Source organism: Cuculus canorus, chromosome 3 (assembly GCF_017976375.1).
Source record: "Cuculus canorus isolate bCucCan1 chromosome 3, bCucCan1.pri, whole genome shotgun sequence".
NCBI lineage: Eukaryota > Metazoa > Chordata > Aves > Cuculiformes > Cuculidae > Cuculus > Cuculus canorus.
The window spans coordinates 18,739,848-18,757,846 of NC_071403.1; the positions used below are offsets into that span (position 1 = coordinate 18,739,848).

The 17,999-nt window shown below is 42.1% G+C and overlaps 1 protein-coding gene and 1 long non-coding RNA gene across 2 annotated transcripts in view; both read left to right on the forward strand.

The window, feature by feature from the left end:
• BCKDHB (branched chain keto acid dehydrogenase E1 subunit beta) overlaps window positions 1-6,186 on the forward strand; it is a 125,756-nt gene extending 119,570 nt beyond the window's left edge. Inside the window, exons 10-11 of the mRNA XM_009564769.2 lie at window positions 165-317; window positions 3,889-6,186. Of these exons, the coding sequence (XP_009563064.2) occupies window positions 165-305 (141 nt within the window). The 3' untranslated portion in view covers window positions 306-317; window positions 3,889-6,186. The remainder of the gene's footprint in view (window positions 1-164; window positions 318-3,888) is intronic.
• A 6,596-nt stretch (window positions 6,187-12,782) lies between these two features.
• LOC128851732 (uncharacterized) lies at window positions 12,783-16,282 on the forward strand. The gene is made up of 3 exons (XR_008449142.1): window positions 12,783-12,988; window positions 15,084-15,151; window positions 15,526-16,282. It is a non-coding gene; the product is annotated as an uncharacterized LOC128851732 (long non-coding RNA).
• The last annotated feature ends 1,717 nt before the right edge of the window (window positions 16,283-17,999 follow it).

Here is a 17,999-nt window from a genome sequence, read left to right on the forward strand (position 1 = left end):
AAGGAAGCACTGTACTTGTCTAGACTACTTATGCTGTGATATAAATAGAAGGGTTAAGTTTCCAGGACTGTCAATCTGGCAAAGTTCATTTGACCTCAATTTGTGATTCAAGACTCCGGAAAATAATGGCCTCACTAATGTTTATTCTATATTTCTGTTAATAGGAGGAATGCTTTTTGAATTTAGAAGCTCCTATTTCAAGAGTATGTGGTTATGACACTCCCTTCCCTCACATCTTTGAGCCTTTCTACATCCCAGACAAATGGAAATGCTATGATGCTCTTCGAAACATGATTAACTACTGAGCAGTAGTACAGGTGAGAAACAATGCCTTGTACTGACAGTTTGCTTTTAAGGATTCTGACAAAGTGATTACAAGGTTTGGGGCTAAAGTACTACTCTTTTATTTAGTTAGTTAGTTACAGCAAGAATTGTTTCTTATGGCTTTGGGCCTTCAGTCTTAAAGCCTATTTCTAAGTAGTGCCGCTGAAGCCAGTGTTTAAAATTAATTACCTTGCTTAATCTGAAAATTAAATGTCTTCTATCCTGAGAAGTGAAAACAATGTAAAGTGAAAGGTGAAAGATAGAGTAATGCACAGAATACATTTTAAGCTCTATTCGAAGGATTACAATTGTTTCATAGGCAAACCATAGTGTTAAATTTCATAATTTTCCACTCTTGGGGGTGGCCTGTAACCTGTGAGGTACTACTAAGGCCCAGTTTACACTGAATATAGGCACTGCATTGCAAGCATACACAGAACATTGAAGATACATGAAGCTTCCGTATCATCTTACAGTTCTGTTCGGATACAATTATAAGCCTAATATTTAATATTTATTTTAAAAATAGTTTTCCTTTATAAACTTTTCTGTAATTCGGTCATTCTTGAAGATTGTGCTTTGCAAGACCGTTAGACACCAACTACGTGAAGTAATATATATTTCTATTACATGTCTATTAATCACAATCTGAAGCATCTTTTGTCTTTGTTTTACTCTAATATAATGCTAAGCAGCATCTGACTGTGCCGTGGCCAACTGGGACTTAGTTTTTTGTGTTGCTGTGTGAGAACTTCTGGTGTTTAATGACCAAAGTTTAATAGTTAGGAAATGTGTCAACACATTGTATTTTCTGCTTCCTTTAATTAAGTGAATCATGTAGCCAGTTTTCGAGAAGGAACCTTGATGGGTCTTGTAAATCTGAACTAAAAAGACTAGAAGAAAACAACAGGCCTGTTTTCCTTTGGAATAAGGAGATCCTGTAATGGACAGTGAAGGAAATTTTAGCTGTTGACACCAAAGATGGTAGGGTCAAAGTGGGCCCTATATTAGGGGTGCCCTCTTGTGTCTATTTTTCCTGTACATTAAGCTGTGAATTATATTTAGGGCCAAAGATAGAAGGTTGTCATTAGTTTCTTTCCTTATATTTTAGATAATTGATCTTAGAGACAACTTAGCAGCACGGCTGGCTGCCTTCTTCTTTCCCCCTTTTAATTGACAACTCACTAGAACTTGCTTATTCTTTTGCTTTCAGGCAGGTTGTGAGGAAAAAAACAAACCCAAGTGATAATTGTCAAATAAATCAATGATATATATCAGATTACCCTTTCTAACATGGCATGAGATCTCTATAGTTTTGCTAAGAAGCTACCTGCGACTTCATTTTTTGAAATCTGCAGTGATGTGATTCCCTCCCCTTGTTACCAGGTGACACCAAGTTGTATAATATTTCATGGTCTACCACTATTTGGAAGTCCTCTTCAGACTTGGAAATAGATTCTGTATTAAAGCAAGAGGATGCTAACTCCAAACTTGCTTTTCTTAAATTACTGGTGTGTCAAAATTGTTCTGTCCTTACTCATGCAAGTATTTTTTACTTAAAAAAGAATAAATCTGCATCTTCCTTAAAAAGACACAAACAAAACTCTCCCTGAAACATGTTTGGCTGTGCATATGAGTGTATCTCGTACCCAGAAAGGTACCTTCAAGGCCCCTGGATTAATTTACTACTTTGGGTCTAGAGTGGGCTGCTACAGTCAATCATTTCTAGACTTAGCCTTATTATCTTAATGTACGTTTGGTTTTATTCAACCTGTGTTGACAGTATCTCACACTTACATAGTTGCTTATCTTGAGAATGACAGTATGATTGATTCATACTCAAAACAAGAGTTTGACAGTGCATGCTGTATACCTCTCCAATGAAAGAAGCAAAAGTAAAGTCTATCTTTCATCAGCTTCTTGGTTATTAAAATTTATAACTGTGTTAGCTGTAAGAGAAATAGCTTCCAGGTAGGCAGCTGTTTTCCAGATAACTCTTTGTAGTTCAAAAAAAGATAAAGAGAAAAGAAGCAGTGAGATTAGGATGGATACACATTCCCTGGATAGACGGAATGGTGTCGGCTGTTCATTTGGGGAGAGGGGAAAAAAAAAAGAAAAGAAGAAACAGAAGAAACCAGACACAAATTTTATAAAATATATTCTGGCGACACACAAATATATTGAGGGGTGGCTCTATCACAGGAATGGCAAATGGCCAAGCACTTTTCTCTTATCCTTTTCAGCTTTTTCTATCACAACTGCAAATCTCAATTTCTTGTCAAATTCTGAATTTTAAAGCTGCCCTTACCAGGTGACAGTTCATCTGCGTTAGAGAGAGAGTGTGTGTGTGTGTGTGTAGAGACACCATTACTATTACAAACCTAATTTCTAAAAATGCGAAGTTATCAAACTGTTAACTTCATTAGGAAATTATTTTTTTGAAAGTTTAAACATAATACTTAAATGTTAGAGGATGGTGGGAAAATTATTTAAATTATATATTTTTCTTTCCAAACATTTATTTGAAGTGTTTTCAACATCCAATACAGTTTTCTCAGAATCAGTGCTCCAGTCGAGAGAGATTTGCAAATGACAGTAATGCTTTCCCATTCTCAACCAGTAAGTTGTGCTGGGAAACAGGAAGAGGCCCTGTAGATAATTCTGTTAGTAATTCTTTGCAGCCCTGGTTATTAGGCAGATGTGTTAACTTGAGGCACAGGAAAAAAATAATTCCTCTCCCTGTTTGGTAAATAAATATGAGAGACTGTGCAAGATCATTTCTTCTTAACCTAACAACCAGGTTTTTTTCAACCCAGAATCCCAAATGTAGCAGGCTGCCTGCCTTTTATAATGCACTGTCTGTAGCCCACTAGAATAAACAACCTCCAGAGGCTTGAGCAGGACGCAACATTCCTGGTTTATAATGTTTTCCTGCTGGATAGTGAAAATCATGCAAATGGCCAGTAAATCATATCTTATTCACCACCAGTGAGTAGTCCAAATATAAGGTAAAAGTGTGCTGGGGCTATCTTTGAATTAGTCTGTTAGTATGGCTGTTGCAAGACTATACTTGCATTCAAATCTCGCTGAGGATTCATGCAAGATCAAGAATAATGAGACTGTCTTAAAAAAGACCCTATAAACAGGAAAGGTATTGAGTATACTTTTTTATGAGGTCCCTCTTCACTCTAATAGTAGACAAATAGTATATGGAGTAGAGCTTTAAAATACCAACATATAACACTTTGCTTAACATGCTGCATAGGGATGAAAGACACCTCGTAAAGATTTTGCTTTATAGTAGTTTCTGCATAAAGTTTACATTGACACTAGTTATCAATTGCAGCTCTGCTAATTTCTGCATCTCTACCTTAGCAGCTTAAAAAATTTAATGTAGTTTTTAATGCATCATAAGTATTTTGTTATAGTTCACACACCCTCAGGTTAGGAGGAATTATAAATTTAAAAACTAAAATTACCATCAAGGGCGCTGTCTGTGTTTAAGTTGAGGATATTGCTTTCAGCCTTAAGATTTGTAAATTATTCTGTCATTTTCTTCTGCAGAGATGAGAAGAACAGCAGGGAAATACAGAAGCTGCCTTCAAAACTTCTTGATGCTTCACTCAGATCTTTTATGTTTGGAGTTCACATGGCAGACTCTTTTCTCTGAACTCAACTATCCTTAATATTCATTTTGGCTATTCTTCAGAAAGCTCAAATCTTCCTTAATTATGAAATCACTGATGGGCAGGTGATTGCTATAATAAGTAGTTTCAGATGCGTTTAAAGATATTCCAGATGTCGTATAAATGTTACACATTGCCATGCTTCACTGGTTACATCTCTGAACTTCACTATGTAAATATTAGAAGCAGGATTTTATTCAATAAAATATATTATGCACATGTTGTCCGTTGGTTTTGTTGTTGTTTCGGGAAAACCCAGAGAAGTTATTTGAATGTGATTGTTTTTTTCAGCAAAATAAACCTCAGATGACCAGACAAGCTTATGTGTCTGATGTGACAGATACCTCCTTTAACCAGGGCCATTAGCCGTCTGCCAGTAGAGTGGCTTCATGTAAAATAGTCTCAAATACTGATTTTCCTTTGTGTAAGGGAAATGAAAACTCCATTTTTCTTGCAAAGGGAGGAGAGATTATTTTTTGCTTTATAGGTGAGAGACTCCTTTGGTACATCTTTGCTGCAATATCTTTTGTTTTTTCTTGACCTATGGAATGTGTCTGTTGTTAAGCAAATGTGCAAAATGTGCCAATTTGTCAAGAAAAGGTAGCAGGACCCTGACATGTTTGTGCCAGTGGTAGGAGAAGAGGGTGTGCACATACCATTTTCTGTTGGTGAGGACAGAAAATTGCAAAATTACTGAAAATACTATAAAATTAAACCTTAATGTTTATTTTTCTTGTGATAATGCAAATGGCACTGAACATCCCTAAATGTGAGAAGGAGTCCAGCCTTTCAGGCTGAGAGCTTCTGAGGCCAGTGGAAGTTTGCTTAATTTTTAATGATGCCCTTCTTTTCCATATGACAAGCCAAGGACACAGCAAAGATCTTGTGAAAATTATCCTCTCTTGTCCTACATTCCAGGACTGCTCAAAGGGCAGCAGATTGTCTTCCAGGACAGTAGTTTTAAAGTTTATTACTGAATTCCTTTGGTACCAGTTCTGCTCATTTTTTCCACCACCTAAATTAAGTGTGAATTTAGCAGTTCCCCTAGACTTTTTCATTGCTTTGCTGTCTGTACAAATCAATCTCATGCTATGTTGCTTCATATTATAGGGGGAAGAAGGGGAAGGGAGGGAAGGAAATGGGAAAATGTGTGCCAGTAGCCAGGTAACCACATTTCCGTTATTATTCAGGTGGATCTTTCAGGGAGAAAGAAAAATACCTTTGTACACAAGTCTACTAGTAACAGTCTCCGAGGGGAAAGCTGAATTACCCCAGGGAGGAAGCTTAGGAGGATAAGGTCACTCTGAAAGTCATCGGGGATGGCCCCTTGTGTTCCTCTGTTACCCTTTCTGATGATGGGGGAGGGGGGTTGTTAATTGGGCAGAGCCACTGAAATCCAAGGAAAAACTGGCTTCTGGGGCAACACCCTTGATCGTGGGTGCCAAAGTTCACTCGTCCACGTCTCATAGTGGTGTGCTTCTCAGGGCTCCTCTCTGAGAGTTTGCTGAACTCGAATCTCTCATCTTATAGGCAACTCTCATCTCACTCTCTGAAACCCTAAGAGCAATCCTTGTACTTTCATTCCTTGTTTGCAATGTGGGGCAGGGGTGATGCCTGCACTGCAGCAGAACTCAATTGAAAAAGCCATATTCAAAGTGCTATATTATAATCTTTCCAGGTCCTACTACCATTTTGTGTATGATCCTGTGTCCATAGTTCATAGATTCCCTACAGAATCCTACAGCTGAAAATGGAGCTATTTGTTAATGTTTCTAATTAAAATGACATAATCAGTCAAGTCTTCTGTCTGTAAGTCTCCTGTAAATGCTATATAAGGAATTTGTTTGTTGTTTTAAATAAGATAAATTCATTATGTATTTTATATATTTTGTACTGGATGGAAACTATTTTGGTTTTATGAAGAAAAATAGTTTTAAAAATTATCTCTCTCTGTAGAAAATCAGCAGATATTTTAGTAACTTTTCAAAAATGTACTGTTACTATATTCGGTAGCATAAAAAACATACAGTTATAGTACTGCCATATTAAAATGTACTTTGATAATTAATAGCCTTAACACTGTATACTTTGTATTTGCAGTTTTCATAGATTAAAGCAGTTTGTAGTTTAGTGCAGAGATTAAGATGAGTGTATGCAAATATGGAATAATGTATTTCTTAATAAACACGTAGAAAATATTTCCTCTTACTGTGGACTATGACAATCTGGTTGAGGGGCAGGTTTGGTGTTTTCAATGGGTGGTGATGTGTCATTTTTTAATAGTGTAAAAAATGTCCCTTTCTCTTTGTTTTGGATAATAGAATATTTTTCTGGCAAAGACAATTAATGTTCTAAAATAGGTGCTGCTTCTAAAAGCCTGCCTAGATGGCAGTATGCACTCACATAACCTGTGCTCAAGGATGGTGGCTGTTTAAAGTGCATGTTAGGGAAAAATGACATGTAGTTCTAAATTGGACTGGAAGCTGCATGCTGTTACATACAAATAACTGTTTCTCATTTAATTCCTTAATCATAAAACCCAAAGACAAGTCATACTTTCAGGGTTTTAATCACTTAGGTCTCTTAATTAGATTAATTAGGAGTTGAACTCAATTATCCTTGTGGGTCTTCCAACCCAGGTCATTCTGTGTGATTCTATGTGTGAAATATATTTTGAAAAAATGTGTGGAGCAATATTCTCAGGTTTAACCTGGGCAGTGATTGTTGCACTCAAAGTAACTCCTTTTGAAGTAAAAAGTACTCCTTTCTGATAGTCCTGAAAATTAGTAATCTATCTAGTCATGCTCATTTAATACTAATTGCTGGAGATGCTTATGGTACATAGTTTGGTGATGAATCCCAAGACAGCAGATTGGAATTCAAGACAGACGTACACAGCCTTCATGGGATCCAAGTTTTATTAACTGCAGATGAAAGACTTGTATACTCTTCTTCTGTCATCTAGCTCAGATAAGACTATAGTGCTGTAAAAACCCCATTGTAATAAACAGTGCAGTAATTAACAGAAATTGGATTTAAATCATTAGAGGTGTTGTCCCTCGTGGAAGTGCACGTGTTCGTAAGAGGATTAGCCAATATTACGCTCTCACTGCAGTAGCCAGGAGCCTTGACACAATGACCTTTCGCTCCTACGGTCTGATAATCAATTCTGAGCTCATGAATCTTTTCAGACAGTGCTCTTACTCCTTTAGCTAAAAAACAGTATTCCCAGTGCAGAAGCTCTGATCTCACTGTATAACTTCAGAGGCAGTAACTGAAAGGAATCCATTCAGCAAGCTGGCAGAGATTGTTATCACAGCAGCTCATGGGGTTCAGTGAGCATTATATGTTCGTAACAAAATAAGCTGACACAGTCTGCAAGCTCTGCCAGATTTCAGTAAACCCAAAATAAAGATTCAGTTCTTTTGTAGCTCTTTTGCTGCTTAGCTGCTCTGCAAGATACGTGTTTGTTAGATATGGGAGACGTGTATCTGACTTTCAGTATAAACAAGATTTTTAGAACTCAATTTGGTTTCTTATGCTTTGACATCGACCACAATTTGAGACGTGCTGGGGTGTCCTATACGGTCTCCATGTCTCCAGCTGCTGCTTCCATAGGTCCTGTGTGATATCTGCCAACCTTGTGTGTATCTTGGGTGCCTTAGGACATCTCAAATGGCACTAGATGCCAGTGTTCAGGCATCTAAATGGAGCCCTTTGTTTTTGGGGGCTTGTACAGCTAATGTCCGATTTTTGATGTGAGCTTGCATAAAATACTGGCACCGAGATTCGTGCATGCCCCAATTTTCAAAGTAAACTTCTCAAATCCCTGGTAAGTACATAAGGTGGGATACATGACGTGTTGTGCATGTGAAAGAAAGGATTGTCTCCTGGGTGATGGGCTGATGCTGAACCAGGCAGTTAGTTCGTTAAGGCAAATAATTTAGAGTGAAACCCCAACCTCATAAATATCCCATGGCTGGAGTTGGTTGCTACAGCTCACAAGGTTTCTGATGAATATCTGAAGATGATAGCATGTGGGCTGGACTTGATTCGAGTTCAGCAAAGCCACGAGTAACAGCGATGAGTTAGTGAGAGACAAAGAAGCTGTGCTCCCCTTGCTTCCTGCAGGAGCTGCGTGTGGGATTCAGCTCAGGATTAAGCCACCTAAATTTAAGTGCTGAGATACAGGTGTGTATGGCTGAACAGAGCAGTTGCAATAGTTAGTAAGGGCCTTTCGAGTTACCTGACTCATTGTGTAGGCTGAACTGGCTCTACTGACTGCCTCGGTTAAGTTGTCTGTGCGTAGTGAGACATGAGATGCTGTTAGATATCCCTCCTGGCCTTTGGCTGCTAGTCTAGAAGGGTTCAGATCTCCCAGTCATACCTGCTAACTCAGGTACATCTTGCATGTTCTGTGTCATCTGAAGTATTGTCACTAGATGCTGGTTTGGGAAACAGGATCTAATTCTCCAGTTGCTATGGCTGTCATGGGATCACAGCCCAAATGTGGACTTTAAACGGTTTATATCAGATGAAATTTCTCATTCCATACCTTTGGCAAAAGGGAGAGTGGAGAAGCAGCACACAAAGTGTTAGGTGGTTGCTGGGGCCATGCATTACTAATGCAAGAATCTGGGAGAAGATGGTATGTCCCATGCTCTAACTGCTACTAGTAGCGACAGTCTGACCCATACTTCACATTGTGCTGGTCATCCCCTGCCCTCTAACAGAAAGGACCAAGCCTTCCGATTAACAATACATTAACGATTTGATTACTAGCCTATTTGATGTTACAAGTGCAACACCAAACCAGCCCCAGGTTTGGGCTTATGTTACTTGCTTTGAAATTGTTCTATGGTATTTGCATTTTTATACCTTATTTTGGTCTGTGTTGGGAAGGAAATAGTCACAACAATTGTACTACATATGTGACATGTTCTCAGATATGTCTCATATATGTCTGCGGATAAGCATTCTACATCTGACAGTAACATGCCACCACTGTTAGAGAAGAAATCCCTGTTGATTTCTGCATCAAATTGATTAATTTTAAGTGATAATTAATCATTCCAATTTGCTTACCCTCTGTTTGCTTGCAGCTGAGTAGTTGCTGAAAACGGAAATTGTCTGGATTTATGATGCCTGTGGTTGCACTCTTCTTGCAGCGTCTGCAAGCTCTGCTGTGCCTGAGCCACTGCTAGTTCCGGTTCTGTGCAGTCTTGGGCAGCTTTGAGGTAAGCAACCTGGGCTGCAGGCAGATGGCTTCTTTCCAGTCTTTCCACCACAGCCCTTCTTGGCACCCCCCTTAGTCCGGGCAATGAAGCAGTGCCTACGAGTGCAGCGGATGTCCCCTGGGTAAAGCCTCTCAGGTTAGCTCCAGCTATCAATTTAGGCTGCTCATGCCTGATCTGGACTTGGCCTTCCTTTCCCAGGGTTAAACCTGGTGGGCAAAGGGAATGGTGGAGGAGTGGGAATGCTCCGGCAGCTGACGGGGGGGCTGGCAGACAGAGAAGTCCCCACTGCCACCTCCAACCTTGCACCTGTAGGTCAGCAAGAGTCCCCTTCATACAAACACAGTTTGCTTGGCTTTCCAGGGCTCTGGAATAAGCCATGTGGGTACTGCCCCATCTGTTTAGGTTGTGCTGGGGACACTGAGGCAGCCTCTTGCTGAGGGTCTGACCGGTGGAGGACAGCATGGGTGTGCAGAGCAACTCCAGGATCCCAAGTACTTTTGGTTTGTCCTGGTGTGAGGGCAGGACCGCTGGCACAAACTCTGCCTCTGCCTGACCTGCAGCAGTGGGACTGTGTAGGTGATGTGGGGACTGTGACCTTCACGGGGTTGCAGAAGCATTCTGTGCGAGGGCAGGGAAGACAGCACAGTGAGCAGCCAGTGTGCACACCCAGCAATGTCTTCCTCCAGCAGCCAAGCATTTTGGTACCCAACAGGCAGAAATAAGCCTTGACGGGGAAACAAATGGAGGAGCCAGCTCACCCCTGTGAGTCAGAGACCAGGGTTTGGCTGGCCTGGAGCAGCACATCCAGGCAGTAGGTTTCAGTGGCAGGTGGAACGTGGTTGCACAGAGGAAGCATCAGAGGGAGATTATTTTTCAGTGAGGACCTGGGGCCTGATGAGCGCTGCGTGACTCCAACCTGTCATTTGCAGTGCTGCACCACAGCTTTCCACAGGCTCAGATAGCTCAGCTAACTCACACTCTTCATCTTCTTCCACTGTTTTGCAGGAAAGGGCCGACCTAGATACGTTTAAGATTTTGGACTGGTGTGTGCACCAGACAAGGGGAAGGTGTCTCGAGCAGGACCATGATTTCAGCCAAGAGCTGTAGGCTTTCCCCTTCTGCCTAGTCTGGTGCAGGGCAGTGCCTTGAGGCAAAGCAGAACACTTGAGAGGAAGGTGTCACATATCAGTGTGGTTTGGGGTATTTTTTTTTATCCCATAAAAGACAGGAAGATCATATCTGCTGTGATGATATAACTGTAATGCTTACTGGCTTAACCTCAGGGGTTTTCAAGGATGCCTCTTGAGAAAGCAGTGAGGCAGTGAAGGGGCAAAGTGCAGCCTTGTTCAAACAACCCTCCAATGACTTCATGGCATCTCATGTCATAACCTGCTGTTCTGTGTTTTATTCACAAAACACAGTTCATCTGGGGAAAGAGAATGTAAGCAAGTTTCCATTCAAATGTTAATACAAGGAGAAAAAAAAAGGAATAAGGACAAAGTTGGAGTAATGGTAACCATTATTCCTTTCTAGTGATTTTTTCCTGTTGCCTTCCCACTCCATCTCTTCAATATGGTTCTCTCCCCCTTCCCCCGCATCTTCCTGGCAGCCTAGCTACTTCTACTACAATGCTTTTAAATTGTCTTGTGTCTCACTTGCTTGTAATAAAAACAAAGTATAGGTTATTGAGCTGTTTGCCATTTGGTGTTTGTTCCAGTTAGAGGTGGCAAGTAGGTGTTGAGCTGCCTTGCAGAACAGACATAGTCTGAAGATACCTCTGTCCTTTTCTTCCTGGCTTTGCCCCATGGAACACCCAATCCACAGCTTCACTGGGTGCAGGGAGACTTCAGTGTCCACAGGCGGGGGGTGAGGCTGAGCTGGGAGAGGTGGTGCAGCAAGCACCACAGTGGTGGCTACTGCTGCTGGGTGATGAGAGAGAGGGGGCGAAGAGGCGTGAGGTAGGCCCTAGTGTTTTATAGTGGGTTCATAGCCCTGCCTGTCCTCAACAAGTGATCCTACCTTCCCTGGTCTGCCCATCCACTGCTGATCCTAGTCTTGGCCTCTTGGGAGAGGGAGCCGGCCTGGCCGTCATGGACTGCATCTTCTCCCTTCCTGTAGTGCCTTGCTTGCTGCTACCCTGTCCAATGCCTCATAATTTGGTCTTCTTCCTGCTCTCCCAGGTGGAGGCAGACGTTCAGTCGTTCACTGCTCAGAACCATCATGAGGCTGAAACGCTCACTCAGGTTGTGATAGGGATGTGGTCAAGTGCACAGCATGGGAGGTGATGCTTTATCTAATTATCTTTAAATTAATTGTGTGATTCATCTTGTGTTATGAGATTTCTGAGTGTTTTACTGTTGACTTCACTGACCAAGTCCTTAGGTATAATAGCGCTGGGGGCTAAGTGAAGCCCAGGGAAAATTTGTCTGAGTTTCTACTTTTGCCACACCAGCTGACTCTCCTGAAGATGATGCTACCTCTGCTTTTGCAAAGCCATTTTGTGGCCAGTGCAGGAACTGCCTGCATTCAGCCTGCTTTTCTGCGGGAGGTTGTTCATGTTACTGTTCTAGGCAAAACTATCTCCGTGGAGCCTAGCTGCAAAAGCAAAGGGATATTTGCATGCATCTGTATCTATACACCCTCACTGAAATGAGTGAGGCTGCTCTTGAATGAATCTGGTCTCTGAGACTGAAGTTTGAATCATTTTCACTAATGAGTTTAATTAATTTTATTTTTAACAAGCAGTCCTTGGGTTTCAGTAATTTCCTTCTGCTGTGTTGGTAATATCTGTCCATATCCATAGACAAAACCTTATGATACTTCATGTATGTATGAAATACGGGGCCATTTCCTAAGCTGGTTCTTTGAATTTATTTGCTTAGTTTTCCACCAAAGGGAATAGTTAACTTCAAGTGGGCTTTGTTCTTCTACTAGTTATTTATGAAGCTTTTAAATCCTTTTATTAACTCTGGTACCATGCTGAGAAATCTGCTAGGCAAGCCTTGCTGCTGCCAGGTGAGTTACAGCTGCAAACACTCCCCATTCTTTGCCAAGAAGCTTAGAGACTGGATGCTGTATCTCAGAAATAAAGTCATGAGTATATTGTCCTCTGTCCTATACACCTGGAAAATATCAGCATCCTGTCACCAGGCTCTAGCAGTGCCAGCCGAGATGATGAAGGGGCTTATGTCAGACCAGCCACACCTTAGCATGTTCCTCTGGCTTGGGGAGGGTGCCAAGGGCTGCGTGCAGGCAGAAACACCAGATCAGAACTGTTCCCATGCATTTTTGCTTGTGAATAAATGGTTCAGGTCCAGGCCACCACCACCAGCTAAATGTACTTACACAGGCTGAACAACATCTCAGCTGCTGTGCCAACATGCTGTGCATCCTTAGCAGCATGTGGCTTTAGGCTTGCTCTCTGCACTGTCCCCATGCACTGAGCCCGTTGGACAGGAAGATTTCAGGTTCTCATTTGCTCATAAACCCTCTTTTCTTCCCAGGGTCGTTGAACTGTGTGGGTGGCAACCCTTTCAGCTTCACCAGCCAGTCATTTCCTCTGCCCACAGTGGAAAAGATTAAATGTCCCTTAGCTCAGAGACAGAGGCTCCTTGCTTTGTAATTTGCCAGCCCTACCATGACAGGAGCGGGCCAAGCCCAGCTGTGCAGCACATGGACCCCAAGGCAGCATCCCAAACCTGCGCTCAACCCCAGAGCTTGCTAACGATGCAGAGCTGAAAGGTGAGCTGATCTGGTCCAATATGGGACTGTTTATACACTCCTAATCGATTTGATCAGAAATTATTGGCAATAGAGATGAATAGGTTTAGCCCCATGCAGCTGGTCCAGAAGTGTATGAATTTTAGACTGGTGGAACAAAGGCTACTGTGTGTGGGGCATGAGTGTGTGTGTTATAGATACACTTCGGTGAAGAGCGTAATCAAGATACTTGAGAATATTCAAGAAAAAAAATTCCAACAAAACACTACTCATATATTTTTAAGAGGCTGTACATAGTATGGCCCTCTAGCTGTGTCCCATTATCTGAAATGAGGTGTTGAGAAACATTTCAGTCAAGAAACAAGAAAGTGACAAAATGTGGTGAAGGCTATAAATCATAAACTACAAAGCAAACCCACATCTTTCAACAAAAGCTGCTTTATTCAGGCAAGGAAGTACACTTAGATGTAACTTTAAATAGCACGCATCAGAAAAACTCTCTCAAATTCTATATAATTTGACATAATTAAATGTAGGTATTTCATCCTACTACAATTTACTGCCTTGCCCCTTGTGCCTACAATGTTGATATTCATCATAGATTTGAGCAGTTTATTTCAGTGAAAGCTAACCCACACTTGTAGGACCCAGATTATAATTATTCTACCCTAAAGTGCCACTCACAGTTCCCTCTGTTGCCCATCCGAGTGCCCTCGGAGCCAGCCCCATGCAGAGGGGTGCTGGTTGAGCAGCAGACGCAGGCATGTGTAGGCAGATGCTTGAGCAAGCTGCCGCCCGCCTGCTGCCCATGTTTTTCTTCTGGATTCCTATTCCCAAGATTGCTGTTTTCCTTCTTGTTTTGCTCCTCAGGGTAACTGCAGCTCTGCCTTTTGGCTGCTGAGATCTGGAGATGTCACATTTCTCTGAGAAAAACGTTGTTTTAGGCAATATAAACAGGAGTAAACTTCCTGGATTTTTTTTTCTTTTGTCCTAGCTGTTATCTTCAAATCAGGGAGAGCCCAGTGGCAACAGTTGTGAGGTGGACAGATGGACCATGGAGCTGTGTGTCTGGCTTCTCCTGGACAAAAGAACTATCGGGGTTTGGTGCAGGGCTTCACAAGACTGCGATGTTAAATATGGAAATAAACAAGGCCATAGGCAAGCCATGGGGACACAGGGGCTTTGGTTTCCACATGCACCTGGGAAGAGCTGCCAGCCCACGAGAGAGTCCAAACCTTCCCGAAGGCGTGGTGTGTTGCTCAGGGGTACAGACGGCTGTGACTGGGGCACTGTCAGCTCTCCCAGCATGTTGCTGGCATACAGGGAAAGTGTTTCAGGAGGAGTGACACAAACATGTCAGTGCCTGCAGCAGCTCTTGCTTGCACCACTGACAGGCTGGTGCTGTGCGGGCAGGGAACACTGTGGTGTCAAAAGCGGGCAGCAGCCCTGCTCTGCCACAAGGCTGGCAACAAAAGGCAGTTATTCAGCCCCAAATAGTCCTTGTGGTGTTCACTGTTACTGGTGCAATGCCACTGGAAATGTTGTAGGACGTGCAATGCACAGGATGAGATCTTCACCTACCCCCACAGCCAGTGACCCGTCACAGGGGGAGGCACAGGTACACCAGCTGAGGAGCTTCACCCTCGGTGCTGTCAGCGTGGTTACCTTAAAAACTAACTCATCACTTATATTTCTAGTTCAAGCTCAACATGGTATTGTCAGTAAACATTGATATATCTCTGTGTTATACGTACTCAGCCTGGCATATACTCTCAGACTGACTATATTTTTTGCTGGCATGGCATCTGCATGCATTACCAGGGTTCAGCTTAATTCCTTCACTTCCCCCTTCACCGCTTATTATGTCATTGTTGGAAGGGAAAAAATGACCAAGAGGCTTCTCCAGTGATTTGTGTGGAGGAAAATCTAAAGGTCTGCCAGCAATGAACTAAATGAATTCTTTGATGTGGACTTGACAGCCAGATCTGTGTTTAAAAGAATGAAGTTGGTTTAAGTTCTGCTGTATCAGCCTGAACACCCTCAACCATTTTTTCTTTTCACCATCATGACTTTTACATTTGTGAATGTTTTTTGATCCTCTTCTTTTTACTTGCAGGAAGAAATACACCTAAGAGAAAAGTGCCAAGTTTCTGCCAGTGTGCCAAATGCCAGAGATTCACTCAGGTAAATGCATTGGAAGAAGCGCCATTATGCTTTGGTTTGTTTGCTGGGATCTTGTCTTAGCTCCAGAGATGTAAGGCAGGGCTTTTTGCCATGGTAGCTAAAAATACTTACATGCATATGTAAGATTTCTAATCTGACAGAATTTCTTTAACAAAAAAACCTGCTTAATCAAAATCCTTGTTATATTTTTTGCTCAAGATTGACTCTCAGACTGGTATGACCTCAGCTTGCAACATAGGTATAGCTAAAGACGACAAAAACCATGAAGCATGCTGGGGGTTAACTTGCCTGCTTGGCCACTCCCTTAGCAATGCTGGCTGGGCTTTCAGGGAGGGATTTTCATATTCATGCATTTCTATATTTACATCCTGCAGCAAACGTGTTATTACCCCTGAGCTGAGCGGGCCTGCTGAGAAATGCAACTTCAGGAATCTCCTCCAATATGCTGGAGGAAACCAGTGCCATGAGCCCAGCCAAGGGGCTCTGCAGCGCATCGGCTCTAGAAGCAGTGCTGGGGATGGGATCTGCAGGGATGCTCGACTCAAGGGAGCTTGCCCCTCACTTGGCCTGGAGGGAGCCTCAGCCACCTCCTGGCCTGGTCCCAGTGTGAAAATCAGAGCTCATTCCTTGTTCTCCATGTCCTCAAGGTGGAAGTCGTGGGGTGACACTTGGACCCAAACCTACTGGCATTTTCAGGACTTTGCAGAGAGAAATAACTTTTATCAAGCACTTCAAAGTTTTTTAGTTTGCAACGAGTACACAGTTTGGTGGCTTCACTGTGCAATTCTGCTACCAGGATTAAAGTCTCAAGAATGCTATTGAGCTTCCGAAATAATAATCATAACTAAAACCCCCAAGATTTTTCCTATTCTATGAACATGCCAAAAGATACAAGAAATCCGTGGAAAGCTAGATGGATTTTTCATTTTGGCAGATCCCATAAGATTAATACATTTACTGAAAAGCCCTTTTGCAAGCAGTATTTATGCCAGGCAGTCCCTTCCGAAGCTCACAAAATATCTGAAAGTATTAAAAAGATCGAAGTTCGGTACCTGTATGGTTTCCAGCTATAATAAAGTCAGTCATGTGGCAAATATGAATAGACTGATCTTTTGTAGGATTTTGGGATTGTTTACATATTTGAACTTTTCTAATTCAGATCCCTGTGCCAGAAACATGTAGCAACTTTTTCACGCTGAAATTTTTTTTTAAGTATTATTTTTCACTCTGTTGTCCCACAGTCCCACTTCACGTTTTGATACAAACTGAGAAAGGCAATAAATGAAAGGTAAAACTGGTGTCCTGGGCGTGTTCCTCACCACAAATGTTTGCTGAGGTGAGCTGTCCTGTGCAAAACATACCAGCTTTTGGTTGTGAGACCTCCTTTGGGAGAAATCTTGTTCATGGAAATGTGCTATAAGTTAACAAGAAAACAATGGTCGGTCCCAGAGGGGCGTCTTCTGCAGGGAGGAGCACTGTGCCTTGGTCCATCCAGAGGCACATATGCTGACTGCAGTAATAATAAATAAAAATATCTTGGTTACATGCTTAACTCCCATGAGATGTCCAACGAGCCAGACAAACTTGGGCTCTATAGGAAGGGACAGTAGCAGCCCATGGTGGTAGATGAGAAGGCTTCAAAAATGGGAGGCAGTGTATGACAGAGACTCCAGAAAATGCACTGGAGAGCTAGGGCCAGCCATGAGCTGTATCACCTTGACAGTGGTCTCCTCATAGTTGTGGTGGTTTTGAGAAAGCCCAGGGAAGGTTATCACACCTGGAAGATGTCAGAAATACAGAAAAACAAAACTGCAATTCTATGCCAAGGTTGAAGGTGATGTAAAAGCTCATCCCAAAACCAGCAGCTTGGTTTGAGGTAATGAGAGAAATTAGGCAAAGGTGATGACAATTGCATCTGACAAGGGAAGGAGGTCTGGATAAGTCTTGCTTGCTTTTTGCTGAAGGAGAGCAGTGAATGCAGCTCAGCGAGAGGCAGTAAAGGTCAGTAGTGCTGAGGAATTTTGTTTCCTTGGTGAGCCCGTATTGGTATGGCAACAAGAGAAAGGCCAGAAGAAAGGTCAAGGAGTGAAGCTGGTGAAAACACTTCAGCAGGGAAAACACTGAAGCAGCTAAAACCCAACACTGTGTTTTCTGGTGGAAATAAATATAGATGGTAAGAATTAAAGCGTTTCACTTTTTGTCTCATAATGTTATCAGAGGGTATGAGCTAAGAGAACAGGCCGGATTATGGGTCTGGAAATGTCAGACAGTTGGACCACAGCCAGTAAGCTATGGTAGGAAAGCTGGTTAAGCCAGGCGTAGAGTGAAGTTGAAAAATTCAGGGTCCTATGGTCAACACGGATCCAGATAGTGTTTGAGAAGAGAGATCATGGATGACCAAGAGCATTGTGTCAACAAAACATTAACAAAGTCCTAAGAGAGCTGAAAATCAACTGGGAAGAAATAGATGAAAGGGCCAACGGCTGCGGTTTTGGAGAAATCATCTGCTGGGTTTATGAGTCATGGAGACCAAACCCAATGAGGAACAAGAACTGGGCAGTCACACTTATGGCCAGCTGGGTCTAGAGACGAACCATTAATTTATTTTGCATGCACTGTATTGCTGATTCCCTCCATATTTGAATTATAAAATAGAGCTTTTTACGCCCAGAAAAATGAATAATGCTTGCAAAATTAATTCATACCACTTGTATTGTTGCTTCTGTGAATCGGTGGCCAGCAATTTTAAGTATGCCTGGGAACCTCAGTCTGTTCCCTTGCTTTCATTTCATTTATTTACTATGTTTATGGTGGGACACTGGAAGTGGTGATAAGTATCGCAAAATCA